At 37.4% G+C, this 17,053-nt stretch overlaps 1 protein-coding gene across 3 annotated transcripts in view; it reads right to left on the reverse strand.

Annotated features, from left to right (window-relative positions):
• The window catches only part of LOC126248378 (fibrillin-1-like), a 647,044-nt gene that overhangs the window by 124,449 nt on the left and 505,542 nt on the right, over positions 1–17,053 (reverse strand). For all 3 annotated transcript variants that reach the window (XM_049949314.1, XM_049949313.1, XM_049949315.1), the window contains one exon: positions 5,299–5,499. In XM_049949314.1, the coding sequence (XP_049805271.1) occupies positions 5,299–5,499 (201 nt within the window). The remainder of the gene's footprint in view (positions 1–5,298; positions 5,500–17,053) is intronic.

Consider the following 17,053-nt stretch of genomic DNA (forward strand, 5'->3'; position numbering starts at 1 on the left):
GAATAGACAATAAGTTAGAACTATGGATTAATATCGTTTAAATGTATTTTTGTATTGTGAATCATAATGGGATTAACTGTAAGTATGTTATATATGCTTATTTGATTATTATATCACAGCTGCCGATGTCGTATTTCAGAAACAGACGAAGACAAGTATTCCGAATATCAGAATATAATCAGATACACAAAAAAAGTGTTGAATGCAAAATATTGGTTGTCTAACGTCTTGACCGCTCAACTGTTCAAATGGCTCTGAGCACTATGGGACTTAACATCTATGGTCATCAGTCCCCTAGAACTTAGAAGTACTTAAACCTAACTAACCTAAGGACATCACACAACACCCAGTCATCACGAGGCAGAGAAAATACCTGACCCCACCAGGAATTGAACCCGGGAACCCGGGTGTGGGAAGCGAGAACGCTACCGCACGACCACGCCGCTCAACTGTCATGTAAAAACAGGCTTGATAGTGAAATTACGTATCAGAGTCTCTGTGCCTAGCTGCCCACCTCACTCACAGCTGCAGTGCTCAAACTGCAAGAAAAGGCCACCAGGGTGATGATGAAAAGGCACTATAGAGCCAATTGAATAGATCTGTTCATAAAGCAAAATATTTTGAAGTTTGAGTGCATATCTTTCAAGCTGCAGATTTCATTATGAAAAATATTGAGCACCATGCAGCAAACACCTTCCTACAGAATACTGAGTACAGCTTCATAGAGATACAGTATCTTTTAGAACTGGACAGAAAATCTAAAGTTGGAATTCAAACCAAATTGTTTATCAAATTATATAATAAACTGTCAAAAGATAATGAAGATATAAAGATGTGAGTTAAAATTCATTTGAATATTTCTTCTAAATAAGTATAGTAAGGAAAACTTGGACAGAAAGTAAATAATTTAGGAGTAAAGGAGGCCACTCACTGAATAGCAGAAGCACTGAGATATTGACAGACCCACAAAGAGAATAAAAACTTTGCCATCTTTCGGAAGAAATGCTTTAACATGATAGAGTACAAATATACACACAAAAAGAAACACACACACACACACACACACACACACACAAATGCATATGCACACACACTACATTGTTTGGTAGGTGCACACTGTGTGTGTGTGTGTGTGTGTGTGTGATGATACATGTATAGCTTGTAAATTATCTCATGTTACATAAGAATTTGCAAAGTCTTTTATGACATTTCTGATTTTTTTGTGATTGTGATTTTCTTTTTAGTTTTGATCATATAAATTTGTGCTATTTTTGGCAATTTGTGGCAAGGTTCTATGGGACCAAACTGCTGAGGTCATTGGTCCCTAGGCTTACACACCAGTGAAACTAACTTACGCTAAGGACAACACACACACTCATGCCTGAGGAAAGACTCGAACATCTGACCAGGGGAGCTGCGTGGACCGTGACAAGGCACCTCAGACTGTGTGGCTACCACGTGTACCTTTTGTGTTATTGATAGTGTAAAGATTACACTTATGACTATGTATGTGATTATGTATGTATTAAAATTCACGCAGTGAAAGTATTCTGCATATGAATAAATGATTAAAAGCTGCTCAACAACTCACAGAATCAGCTTTTATCACTTAAACAAAATCAGTTAAGTCATTTGTGATTCATGGTAACTTTGAAATTGTGCAGCAGGGTGAAGTACATACTTAAGTCTCATGCTAGCCTAAAAGTACGAGATTACTAAATCTGTTGGTTAAGATTGTGTCCCACCACTTTTTGTAGTCACTTCTTTATACATAGGATGGATACAAAGTAATGGCAACATATTATAATTCATGCCATATTTTTGATTCATGGTAACTTTGAAATTGTGCAGCAGGGAGAAGTACATATTTAAGTCTCATGCTAGCCTAAAAGTACGAGATTACTAAAACTGTTGGTTAAGATTGTGTCCCATCCCTTTTTGTAGTCACTTCATCATACGTAGGATGGATAAAATGTAATGGCAACACTATTATAATTCATGACAGACTTTATTGTCAGACTTTTGCTGTATTACATGACCTCAAGATAATCACCACTCATCTCGATCACCGTCGCCCACACACATGGAAGGCATCATACACTATCAGTGCATCCAACTGTGCTGAAGTCTCACAAGGACTTCTCTATGCCACTGTGGTGTCCCCTTGTGTTGTAGCACATACCAAGTCGTAATCACATAGGCTCAGAGCGGGTGAATACAGTGATGATCCAGTATCAGCCCCCACTCCCTCAAACATATGCGGGAGCTGCTGCATGGGGTTCACCATGCAGAATTGTGCATTGTCATGAAGGATGGTGGGATGCAGTGCCAGAAAGTGCCATCACTTGTTCTCATGGTGGGATGAAGGTTATGTCACACATAGTGCAGTGACCATCTGCCCCTATGGTACAACATGACGCAGAATTAAGCCATATATAATTTAAGCCACAATAACTATCACTTTGGCACCAGCTAGTTCACAGAGCATTTTCTGTGGGTAAGGAGAATGAGGACATTTCCATTCATTGGGTCAGTTTTGAATGACATCCCTGCCATTCTGAAACACCTTCACTCATTCCAATGCCATATAATACAGCAATACTGCATCACCAAATGCCCTGAAAACATTGTTGTGCACTCAGACCATATGCCAGTTCAATCCTGACCCATGCATGTTTTTCATGTTCCCTTAATATACTGTTAGGGTGCCTGAACTGGCCATCCACACTTTCAGACAATATACACTGCAACCGACTCAAACAACGGCCATCACCACTAACTGCACTACCTCAACTGACCTTTTGCTATCAGCCACATATAACGCACATGCCATTGGATGCATATCCTTCATGATACGGCACTGTTGTCACTACTTTTTATCCAGTCTAGTAAAAATATATTTTACACTAAGTTTGTAACTACATTATTTGTGTATTTTCAAATAAATTTGAACTTATTACACATTGGAACTACTGACGGCCTTGGGAGAGCCAGTCCTGACAAAACTCTACCATCTGGTGAGCAAGATGTATGAGACAGGCGAAATACCCTCAGACTTCAAGAAGAATATAATAATTCCAATCCCAAAGAAAGCAGGTGTTGACAGATGTGAAAATTACCGGACAATCAGTTTAATAAGCAACAGCTGCAAAATACTAACACGAATTCTTTACAGAGGAATGGAAAAACTAGTAGAGGCCGGCCTCGGGGAAGATCAGTTTGGATTCCGTAGAAATACTGGAACACGTGAGGCAATACTGACCTTACGACTTACCTTAGAAGAAAGATTAAGGAAAGGCAAACCTACGTTTCTAGCATTTGTAGACTTAGAGAAAGCTTTTGACAATGTTGACTGGAATACTCTCTTTCAAATTCTAAAGGTGGCAGGGGTAAAATACAGGGAGCGAAAGGCTATTTACAATTTGTACAGAAACCAGATGGCAGTTATAAGAGTCGAGGGACATGAAAGGGAAGCAGTGGTTGGGAAGGGAGTAAGACAGGGTTGTAGCCTCTCCCCGATGTTATTCAATATGTATATTGAGCAAGCAGTAAAGGAAACAAAAGAAAAATTCGGAGTAGGTATTAAAATCCATGGAGAAGAAATAAAAACTTTGAGGTTCGCCGATGACATTGTAATTCTGTCAGAGACAGCAAAGGACTTGGAAGAGCAGTTGAACGGAATGGACAGTGTCTTGAAAGGAGGATATAAGATGAACATCAACAAAAGCAAAACGAGGATAATGGAATGTAGTCGAATTAAGTCGGGTGATGCTGAGGGAATTAGATTAGGAAATGAGACACTTAAAGTAGTAAAGGAGTTTTGCTATTTGGGGAGCAAAATAACTGATGATGGTCGAAGTAGAGAGGATATAAAATGTAGACTGGCAATGGCAAGGAAATCGTTTCTGAAGAAGAGAAATTTGTTAACATCGAGTGTAGATTTAAGTGTCAGGAAGTCATTTCTGAAAGTATTTGTATGGAGTGTAGCCATGTATGGAAGTGAAACATGGACGGTAAATAGTTTGGACAAGAAGAGAATAGAAGCTTTCGAAAAGTGGTGCTACAGAAGAATGCTGAAGATTAGATGGGTAGATCACATAACTAATGAGGAGGTACTGAATAGGATTGGGGAGAAGAGGAGTTTGTGGCACAACTTGACCAGAAGAAGGGATCGGTTGGTAGGACATGTTCTGAGGCATCAAGGGATCACCAATTTAGTATTGGAGGGCATCGTGGAGGGTAAAAATCGTAGGGGGAGACCAAGAGATGAATACACTAAGCAGATTCAGAAGGATGTAGGTTGCAGTAGGTACTGGGAGATGAAGAAGCTTGCACAGGATAGAGTAGCATGGAGAGCTGCATCAAACCAGTCTCAGGACTGAAGACCACAACAACAACAACAACACATTTTTTTAAGTATAGCTGTTTATCTGTTAATTAACAATGATATTCAGCTTTTACCTCCTATATGTGTCCAAGAAAAAGTCTCATTTATTCCCAAAGGTGCTAAATCCCAGCGGCCCAAAAAGTCCACACTGTTTTAATTTTAAAGTTTCCAGATAAACATCCAAAATTAAAATTACACAAAACATCCAAAACACACTTCATCAACAACAAAACAAGAATAAACTGTATCATTTAGTAGTAAATTGCATATCAAATACAGCAGCCAAAAGGATTTGGAGGATGGATACAGTACAAAATCGTGTGCTTCCTTTGTATCCCACCTTGCCTAAGCAGTCACAATCAGTGTAGAAGTCAGTATTAAGCAAACTGACAAAAGTTCTTAATAAAAAAAGCACTGTGCCTTGTTATATGTTACCACAAAGGCAAGATGTTGTTCAGTTGACCTTGCCTTTGAATGTGACACCATATAGTGGTGTATAGCTTACTCACAAATCTAAGCAGCTGCAAATATACACTGCTTATGGCAGCTACAAATATACACTGCTTATGGCATATCACTGAGACCAGCTCTCCATTATTTGAGAATGTATCTCTGGGATGAGTGTGGTGTACATTTTAAAGGTCTGATTAGTGCTGGGCTCCTTCCCATAATCACTAGTTGACAATATTACTTTGTTTGGTTAAAGAGCAAATTGTTGCAGTGTGCAGTTTCATAGATCACAACACCATCAACAGTTCCATATACCTTTGGTAGTGTTCTGATGTGTGAATTCACTGAACTTAAAAATAACACCACAGGCACAAAATCTTCCAAATGATAACTCTTGTCCTACCTATGCTTATATATTCATGATACATTAATGTCAGATAACATAAATATGACATACTTACCAACACAATTTTTAGTGAATGTGTCGAATGTGTACCCAGTTTCACATGTTTGGGTATTTGAAGATGTATTTCCAGAATTGTGTGCATCAACAGGTGGAAACTGAGTCTGTTTAAGGATGCATCGATAGCCACCAAGTTCATTAACACACTCTTCTGACTCTAGATTGCAAATCTGTAAGCCTTCTTCACATTCATTTATATCTGGAAAAATGATAAAAAAGTGTTAATAATATATTTTTTTTAATTATGAAGTGATGAGGAACTTTCATTTACACTGTGTACCACCTCAGAAGAAATATATGCCTCACTGATTAATTTTCTCTCTTCTGTGCAATTAAATAGCAATATCTTATTCAATCAATCCTAATACAGAAACAATTGACAGAAGAGTTTCTGAGATTAATAAGAAAAGATCTCATTCAGTCAATCCTATTACTGAAACAATTGACAGAAGAGTTTCTGAGATTAATAAACAAGATCTCCTGTTCAAATATCTACAAGCCTTGTAAATCTTAAATTTTTGCCTTAACACTATTTTGAATGCAAATTATAGGGGGAGGGCACTATTTTATGATATTCTATATAGTATAATTAATCTATTATATTAATGGTAAACATTGCATGACTAGGGTGTTGGAAGCTGCAAATTAACTTAAATTTGTCAATGAAAAATAACTTCTGAAGTTTTAACAGTATTTATTGATTTCCAAACTGGCAACTTCCTAAAAAATGTGCCAACATTTAATACAATCAGATGAGGGGAAAACACTACTGTCCATTCAGCTTACTTTCATTCTACAGATTTTATATACAGTACTAATCCACTGTTGCAGTCTCACATGAGCTACTTCCTCCTCAGTTGAGACAGTTTAATAGTCATCAATAACTATTTTTACCTTAGAGATCAGGGAAACCTTTACAGCACACTTCTGCATTGGCTTTTCAATAGAAGATTTGAGTCCACACACTGACAGCCCTTTCTTTCAAATGCGGTAACAATATTTTAGTCAACCCAAATGATGGTGCAATTTAACTGCTAATTTTCTTACAAGGTCCCAGTTCATTATGATCTCTTTGATGACCAGCATTACTTATTGTACACCTATCAACAAATAACAGCACTTCGCCATTGTTCCCATGTAAAACACTTACTCCGTCTAAACTTGACATTAATGGGAAATGTATCTGTTCTTCACAACAAAAATACTTGCCAGTCTTATCACCAATTTCCATCTGTGTGGCCAGCTTTCTACACAAGCACATTTTCCATTTCATTTCAAGACCTCTAGAGCTAATCATTCATCTTAACACTTGGAAGGAGTGTGACTCTTAATACATAGTACTACTCTAGCCCAGAATCATTAATTTCAGAGAATCATAGCCTATCAGGCAATGTTTTTCTGAAGAGAATCACAGATTGAGGCTCCACCAATTTCCTCTTTCCCCACTTTCCATTGTTCTACAAAACATCTGCTATCTCCTGCACAGATGTTATGCCCAGTATTAACCCATTACCTTGATATACTGCTCATACTACTGTGATTTTGTTTGCTAAAAAACTTGCGTATGCTGCCATGTATCACTATATTATCAAGCCCCATGAATGGTGAAGTCAAATTTATCTAAGGAGAGACATCTCTGGAGTACTTCATGTTATATTTCAGTTCATGTGCAAATGTTACTCATTTCTCTTTCTGGACGTTTTGATTATGAAGAGATCAGATGAAACAAATAGGCATGGGTAGTGTCTACTGGAAAAGAGATAGAGTGCATTCTCTGCAACACAAAGGCAGTAATTATGATGGCTAATCAATAATGTGGAAGAATTAAATTCTTCTTCCCAGCTTCAAAGTCTCAGGATACATCATAAGTGGGAAGCTGTTCTACAGAATCTGCTTGATTTCTATTACACACCTAGTATCAACAGACTAATCCCTCTTATTGTTGTCTATCTCATTATCCTCTCTCCTTCCACTCATCATTTACCACCTTATTAATGACAGTTTTACCCACAATCATTTTATATTACTTGTTTCCTCCTTTGATTTGTTTTATATTTTGTATTTTAAGTCATGTCTTTCTTACTCTTTTACTTTGTCTCTTCCATTACCTCATCTGCTGTCTCCTCTGTCCTGTTGCAAAATTCCTGGTTCCAAATGTTACTTTTTTTGCCAGGTTTTTTATTGCATCTGTCAGTTTTCTGTTGCCTGGAGACTTGAAGATGGTCTACATTCATTTGGCTTCAGGTTTTTTATTTAAGATTACAAATCTATAATATTTACATGAGATAAGACACAAAAATGTGTACTATAACATTATGGAATCTACTGAAGTAAGATACTGGTTTGAGCAATTTTTTTTTAATGTACAGTGATCTAATGGTTTTTCAACACAGGAAACAGTGTTACATACACTTTTGAAGCCCAAGTTTGTGTCTGAATTATAACTATCTACATGATAGTTCATACTGTGTATGTGCATGTATGCCGTCACCCTCCCCCCCCCCCCCTCCCCCCATCCACCCACACATGTTATATTGTTCTCTCTCTCTCTCTCTTTGTGTGGTGTGTGTGTGTGTGTGTGTGTGTGTGTGTGTGTGTGTACTCTTAATAAAATTTCTGACAATATAGCCAAACTAAATTTCCCTGAGATTATTGTCTTTGAAAAAAAATAATTTAAACAGTAAATACTTTCAAGAGAGACACCTAGTCCAAAGAATTCAGTAGATATTGAATGAATTGTATTTTAATTATGCTCTGGAGCCATAATTTTATAGAAGAGAATTATATTTTTGAGGTATGTCTGTCATGAGTTTCTACACTTTTTTGTTTTGTTTCTTTGATAATGGGAAACTGCAAGAGCCTTACTAGGGCCAATTAACTGAAATAATGTCAGTTGTCACAGAGTGTAACAGAATATTTATTTTTCTAAAAGTAGTTACTTAATGCTTTATGACAAATGTCTGTAGGCTAGCCACGACCACTACATATTTTTAATATAATGAGAGACCCACTTAGGGCTGGGAAATACTTTAGCAAAAAGTACATGTATTATGTGAAGTTCATCTTCCTCCCAAAATGAAGAAAGACTTTCTTTATATTACTTTTCACTGGATGTCATTATATTACTTTTCACTGGATGAGAAAATACTTGGTATGTTTATGATGTGTTTTTGCCAACAGTCTACAGGCTTTTAAGAGAACAGGATTTAGTTTCTGTACTGTTTAACTAGTATTTCATCAGTACACCCTATCAGAAATAGACAGCTGTTCATCTAACTGAAAATAATATTTTGTATTTCTTAGTAAGGAATGTTAACAGCTTCATCTGGAAGATGTATTTTGTTTGACTCCATATTTTCATTGTTTTTAGTGGGATAAATTAATACTGAAGTGTTCATCATTGGTACAATATTGTAGAAGGTGTCATGAACCCACACAGAGCAAACTTCAGGCATTTTTGACATTTATTTACATATACAGGCTGACTTATGATATTTCCTTTGTGCACAAGTGAGATCACAAGTGTCAGACAAATTTGCTTTGGAAATCTACATCTTAAAATTTTATGTAGAACTTGAGCATTGTTTCCCCATTATCTTTCTATGACTGTATGAAAACTTGTGTGCCTTGTGATACACTGTGTATATTTGAATGTACATCAAATATTAAGCTCTCCTATTAATTACTGTCTCCTTCCCAGGAAGTGCAGGGCCTATCACAACTCATCCACTTGACTGTGAGTCATATGTAACTGGTAGGTCTAGGGCCGATGTACAGGAGAGACAGGGGATCAGAGAAAACTCAAGGTACTACTCTCATCCCACTAACCAATAGGTTTGGGGAGGGGAGCGAGGGGGGGGGGGGGGGTGAGTGAGAGCAAATACTAAAGGGTAGGGGTCTGTTATTCATTGGCAGTTTGAATGAGTGATGAGTGGTGAATTACGGTATCTATCGGTTAAATGGCAGTAAGAGATGGGAGGGGTCATCTTGTACAGTCTGTATGTATGTCTGGAGGCATCATTCAACATTTTGAAGAGGTTATCCTGATTACAATTTATGTATGAAAATTGGTTTCACTGAATTGCAAACCAATATCAATGTTGCAAAAATTTCCTTGGTTGCTGAATAAACTATCTTCCATTATTAAATTAATTTACCAACTAAACCACGTTCCACTCCCAAACCAAATTGACAAAGTCCTTTGGGAATATCATTCACATTTATTTATATGACCCTGCACACAATATTAGTGATAACCTCAAGACTTCTTGCAGATGATGCAGTTAGCTGTAATGAAGTACTGTCTGAAAGCAGCAGTACAAATATTCAGTCAGATTTTGATAAGACTTAAATGTGTAGAAAAGATTGGTAGCTTGCTTTAAATGTTCAGAAATTGTTTATTTCACAAAACCAAAAAACATAGTAATCTGTGACAACAATATAAATTAATCGTAGTTGGAATTGGTAAACATATATAAAATACCTGGTTGTAACACTTTGTAGGGATATGAAATAGAACAACCACATAGTCTCACTCAGAGATAAAGCAGGTGGCAGACTCCAGTTCTTTGGCTAAATACTAGGGAAATGCAATCAATATATAAAGGAGACTGCATACAAAACACTCATGTGATCCATCCTAGAATGCTGCTCATGTGTGTGGGGCTCACACCAGATAGGACTAACAGGGGATATTGAATGGATCCAAGTAAAGGCAGCATGAATGATCCACAAGTTTGTTTGACCCATGGGAGAATGTCATGATGATGCTGAAAGAACTGAACTGGCAGACACTTGAAGTTAGATGCAAACTATCTTGTGAAGCAACTGTAAGTGAGAATCAAGGAATTTATTAGCAAACTCCTGTGTATAGCTCTCATAGGGATCACAAAGAGAAGATCAGACTAATTACAGCACATACAGAGGCATTTAAGCAATCATTCTTATCTTGATCTATATGTGAATGGAATGGAAGAAAGCCCTAATAATTGTACAATGGGGCACACCCTCTGCCATTCACCTGAGAGTGGTTTGCAGAGTATATATATACATGCATATACATGTTGATGTATAAGCAGGTGGGACTCAAATGATGCCTACTGAAAGCAATCTTCTGTTCTCCACTTACACTCTCTCGCTCTCTTATTATCTCGATCAGACACTGTGATTTCCAAACACAGTAATTATTAATACTAATTAAACTACTCACAATACACAAGCTCCTCCTACAGCTGTTTATCATAAGCAGTCCAGTTCACTACACTTAAAGAGCATAAATTTCAGTAGAAAATGTGGATGTAGCTATTTCAAAGTCTAGACAGATGCTTTCCAGCAATGAAACTAGAAGGTAGAGCTAATCCTTTTTTTGTTGTATGACTGAAAATGAACATAGGAAATAGAGCGTGTAATTTCATTTAGGTGATGGACCACCTGGACCCTCCTTTGACTATGTCTTTGGTTGGTTTCACTTTCCATTCACCGCCCCCCCCCCCTCCAAAATAATATATATATATATATATATATATATATATATATATATATATATATATATATATATATATATATATATAAAATCCATGCTCCCGTACTATTTTTCCTTCTCTTCCTTTCCTTGCTATTGAATCCTAGTTTCCCATCACAATTAAATTTTGTCTCTTTTTAATTCAATATGATACCAGAAATGAGAGATGTTGAATGCAGCGAGAATTAGCTGAGAAGCCCAACTTGATTTTTCTTAGCACAATCTTCCAAAAGGAAACAAATAGTTGAAATAAAAATTAAATTTATTGTATTTTATCAAGTATCATACCCACAATCCCACCCACACATCCCAAAATGGTACTCTGCTACTCTGTCCACACAGTACTTGAAATGTCCTATTCCATGATTATGCAACATCTACTCTCAACTCCTTGCCATATGAATCGTACCAATGAGGAGAATGCAAGTACAAGCCTGGCCCAACACAACCAACTAGCACATCTATACTCCTGCTCTGTCACAGACATATGCTGGCCTATCAGAGGCAGGACCACATGTGAAAACAGTCATATCATACAGGGTGTAAGAGTAATAAGGCATATCTTCTCTGGTGTTTCAGCAGATATTTGCAATTCCATTTTCACATTGTGTAGCTGGAATAGGCCCAAACAACTAGTGCTCATCATATCTTTTATGCAATGCCCAGCATTGATGGAAAGTGTCAGTTTGTTTCCTGTCACAAAAAATATGTTTTCTAAAGTAGAATTTTTGGAACCCATTTGATAGAGTGATCCCATATTAGTCTATTCTGCTATTCATTTGATCAACATGTGTTAACATGGATAGTAAAACACAAACAATAACCAGTACTTGAGCAGTGATAGCACTGCCCTAACCCATGCTCGCTGCTACTGCCAAGCATCCAGTGCTAATAAGTCACTGCTAGATTGCCATATATTCTTTGTGTTTTACTGTCCATGTTAATGAATATTGGACTAGACTAATCTGGGAATGTTTTATCAAATGGGCATGTAAAATTTTAATTTAAAAATAATTTTGTTTCTAATGGGAAACAAACTGACACCTTCTGTTGTCACTGGGCATTGCATGAAAGACATGATGAGCAGTAATTGTTTGGGCTGACTCCTGCTACACAATGAAAAAATGAAATTGCACATATCTGCTGAAACACCAGAGAAAATGCATCTGACGACACTTAGGAGAGACACTTGGTACATCAACTCTGCTGCAACTTCTGCACAGTATTTTTTCTGGTCATGATCATTAACCAGCTGTCCACCCAAATGAATAGCCACAACCAAGCTGTGGCCAAGAGTAGAGTTGAGCAAGCAGTAATTGAACATTATGCCAAATACTAGATGCTTGATTTCAATGGCTGCTTCATAACCCATACCATCTGGACTGTTGTTCTAACACCAGCTTGTCTAAATTAGGTAGATTGGAACATTCCTTGCAACACATTCTTTGATCTTCCAAGCTTCCTGCCCACAGTATCTACTAGTCCCTTTCCCACATCCATTCCCAATTCCACCCCTGCACCATAACCCTAATGTAACCTAATTCACTCATCTACCACTCACACCCTCTTTGCTACAGTCTCCCTATTCCTCTGTAGTATCCTCCTACTTTCACTCCAGTCGCCCACACAATTCCTCCTGCCTGTGGCCACAATAAGTACACTTGTGTCACATACCTATCCAATGCACCTGCTGCCACACCCTCCCAGTTTTCAGCCATCCTTCCATAAACTCTAATTTCTCTCCCACTCCCTGTCTGCTTTTTCCTCTTGTACACTTCACCGGGACACAACCCCTTACTCCATTCAAGCTGCAGTGTCACCACAATGAAGCTATGCAGCTATATGCAGTGTAAGTAAATACTGTAACTCTGAAGAAAGATTTATCTGACGGATTAGCAACTTTCTCAGTTGCGTTTATGTGCCAGCTGAAAACTCAACTCCTCAACTACATGGTGAGTTGTTTCCTTGACTCCTTCCACTGTCTGTATTCTAACAAAAACTTCACATTATCACATTCATGATTAGAGGTTTATCAGATTAAATGACGTTCAACATGTTACAAAATGAAAGTTGTACACAACTAGACAAAAGAAGAAATTGTTTAACAAAGATACTTATGTAGACAGCAAAAAATGTTGCAATCATGAACAAAGCAAAAGAACAGAAGATTTCAAATGAAACAAGACAGTTCTAAAGAAAAGGGAACAGTTTGAAGCAAATAATAGTATGTACATGGTAGAATGTACAGTATTGAACACAGCTATTTGGAAATGTCTTTAACAGGATGTGAATGTATACAGTGAAAGTTTAATAAGGGAGGCTACTGAGAACAAGACAGAAGATACTTATGTAGACAGGAAAAAGTGTTGCTATCATGAACAAAGCAAAAGAACAGAAGATTTCAAATGAAACAAGACAGCTCTAAAGAAAAGGGAACAGTCTGAAGCAAACAATAGTATGTACACAATAGAATGTACAGTATTGAACACAGCTATTTGGGTGTACCACAGGGCTCAATCCTAGGTCCACTACTCTTCTTGATTTATGTGGACGACTTAGTTGAATATATGAGTCCCACAAAAACTATCCTGTTTGCCGATGACACCAGCATATTGCTCACTGGATCCAGTCCAGAAACTTTGTGGTCCACAGCAGAAAGTTCTATGAAATGACTCTCTGAGTGGTTCACAAAAAACAAACTCATTATAAATACTGAAAAAACAGTGTGTGTCGATTTTCATTTAATTCCTCCAACTAATCAAATGTCTATTCAAGCCCAATTAAAAAATTATCCCCAAGATAATGTAAGTGTCACAAAATTATTGGGTCTTTGGGTTCAGCAAGACTTAAAGTGGGACACACATATAAATAACTTGTGTAGAAAACTATCTTCTGTGTGCTATGGCCTAAGAATTTTAAAGGCTGCAACAAGCAAAACAACAGTACTGCAGGCATACTATGCACAGTTCCACTCACTAATCCGATATGGGATCATTTTCTGGGGATACTCAACTCACAGTGAAAAGGTTTTTAGAATGCAAAAAAGAGCTTTAAGAATAATTTGTGGCCTTAAAAAGATGGAGTCCTGTAAATCCCATTTTACTGAGCTTGGTGTTCTAAATGTTCCAAGTTTATTCATTTATGAAACTATCTTGTTCACTAGGGACTACCTCCTGAAAACAGGCAAACTGCTACAAAACAAAAGTGTACACAACTATAGTACCAGAAGGGAATCAAATATACATAAAAAATATCACAGAACAACCACCTATCAGAGGAGCATAATTAACATTGGTGTAATACTACACAATAAGATACCAGAGGAAATAAAAAATACTACTCATCCAATATTTAAAGCTAAACTAAAGGCATTTCTAATAAAGCACTGTTTCTATTCTGTCAGAGAATTTCTGAATAAGTACCAAAATTAATTGTAGTAGGTACCTAATTTTAATTGCTAATACTATGTATTTGTAACTTATCTTTGACCTGTCGAATATCAATTGTACAATTTGTGCTATATGATAAAACTGGACCAATAAAAAATCAAATCAAATGAAATCAAATGTCTTTAACTGGATGTGAATGTACACAGTGAAAGTTTAATAAGGGAGGCTACTGAGAACAAGACAGAAACATATATGACTACAAACCACCATGGATGCCCGAAAGGGAGGTTAGTGGGGGCAGCTGCCCTAGTGAGAATTCACTTAGGGCCCCAATTTTTATACCCTAAAATACCTGGAAAATTATGACCAAAATGACCTGAATATATTGATAAAATGGTATAAAATGATAAAAAACATACGTGAGAAGAGTTATAAAATGAAATAGAGTAATGGAAACTTGACGGAAGGCTGTAACTGAAATTACAAAATGGATAATTAATTTAAGATCATATTTTTCTTGAAGAAATATCAACTTATGGAGATGTACAGATTCTGTTGTATCACCACCTTAGAGCTACTGCAGTTTAAGATAGTACACACGCAGAGATTCTTGAAGGAGAGGGAATGTCTGTTGTTGGACAATACACGATTGCAGTTACAAAATATTTCATCATTTGCTGTAAACCGGAGTGTGCACTTTTATATTTTCCTTTTGTTGCAAAAGCAAATCTGCAAAACTGACACATGAATATTGATACTTCACAAATGGATATTACCTTTGGTACAATATTGCTACAAAATATTGATATTTTTGTTTCGACAACCCTATCTGGTACATATTAAGTCGCTTGAGCATGACAATGAGCAGATGATCCATCAGTTTATTTTCAACATGTACGAATACATTCTTGATCAACATTGTTGCATTTTTCCAAGAGGCACATGCATAGTTCATTCACACTAACCTTGAAACTCTGGAAATGTTGTGTCTTAAATGGACATTGAACACAAATATGTAAAAATTGAAGTAAAAATCTTAAAAATGACAGAATCCTTAAAAATAAAATATGGTACAGTGCCTATAAGACAAAAGTCAGAATGTACTCAAATTAAGTCAGGTGATGATGGAATTAGGTTGGGAAATGAGATGCTAAAAGCAGTAGATGAGTTTTTGTATTTGGGCAGTGAAATAACCAATGATGGAAAAGTAGGGATGATAATGACAAGAAAACCACTTCTGAAAAAGAGGAATTTTGTTATCATCTAATGTAAATTACGAGGGTCGGTCAAAAAGTAATGCCTCCCATTTTTTTTCTACTTAAAGAAATTAAGTTAAGTGAAAAATTTGAATTTGGCGCCATTCCTCAAACCTTCTTCTGCAATCCACTGCAGTAGTAACTTTCTGTGTCAACAGGTGGCAGCACAGCAGAAGTTTGTAAGATGGCCGACATCGATGTTCGTTTGCGACAGCGTTGTGTGATTGAATTCTTGAATGCAGAAGGTGAAACGCCCATACGCATTCATGAAAGACTGAAGAAGGTGTATGGTGTTGTGACAGTGGATGTCAGCACTGTTAGACGATGGGTTCGTCGTTGTAAGGAAGCTGAAGGGCAAACACCGTTGACTGACGAAAAGCGGAGCGGCAGGCCGGTGAGTGCAGTGACTCCACACAACATTCAGCAAGTTGATGACATCATTCGTGGTGACCGTCGGGTGACTGCAGATGAAGTGTGTCGCATTATTTCTCTTAGTAAAGGCAGTGTGATCACGATTATTAAACAATTGGGGTACTCAAAAGTTTGTGCACGGTGGGTTCCAAGAATGTTAACCGATCAGAATAAAGAGGCAAGGAAAACAATAGCCTCCCAACACTTGCAGCGCTTCCGTTTGGAGGGAGATGAGTTTCTGAAAAAAATTGTGACCGGGGACGAAACATGGGTGCATTTTTTTGAACCCGAATCAAAGAGGCAGTCAATGGAGTGGCGTCACACAAGCTCGCCGAGGAAGAAAAAATTCAAAACTGTGCGATCGGCAGGGAAAGTTACGGCAACAGTTTTCTGGGATACAGAGGGTGTGATTCTGGTTGATTTTTTGGAGCAGGGATGCACAATAAATTCTGTTCAATACGTCACAACCCTCAAAAAACTTAAAGCACGTCTTCAGCGAGTTCGCCCAACAAAATCAATGGCAGATGTTCTTCTTTTGCATGACAATGCAAGACCACACACCAGTCGTCACACCTCTGACGAGATTGTCAAAATTGGATGGGAAGTTTTGCCTCATCCCCCATACAGCCCTGACCTGGCACCATCAGACTTCCATCTGTTCGGGCCACTAAAAGAAGCTCATCGTGGGATTCATTTTGAAGATGAGGAGGCCGTCAAAACATCCGTGCGTCAATGGCTTAGGAAGCAGAGCTGTGATTTTTACCGTGCTGGGATACATGCCCTTGTTCAAAGATGGACCAAAACTGTAGAGATGGGCGGAGATTACATTGAAAAATGACAAAATGATCCTCAATGTTGTGGTTTTCAACCTATGTAATTGCATTTAAATTTCCTGACAATTAAACGTAGAAAAAAAAATAGGAGGCATTACTTTTTGACTGACCCTCGTAGATGTGAAGTCTTTTCTGAAGGTATTTGTTTCAAGTGTAACTATGTACAGAAAAGAAATCTGGACTATAAGCAGTACATACTGAAGCTTCTGAAATGTGGTGTTCCAGAAGAATGTTAAAAATTAGCTGGCCAGATTGAATAACAAATGAGGAGGTACTGAATGGAATTGAGGAGAAAAATTTATGGCATGACTTGACTAAAAGAAGGGATCAGTTGATAGTACAC

The sequence above is a fragment of the Schistocerca nitens genome, chromosome 3 (genome assembly GCF_023898315.1).
Source record: "Schistocerca nitens isolate TAMUIC-IGC-003100 chromosome 3, iqSchNite1.1, whole genome shotgun sequence".
Lineage (NCBI taxonomy): Eukaryota > Metazoa > Arthropoda > Insecta > Orthoptera > Acrididae > Schistocerca > Schistocerca nitens.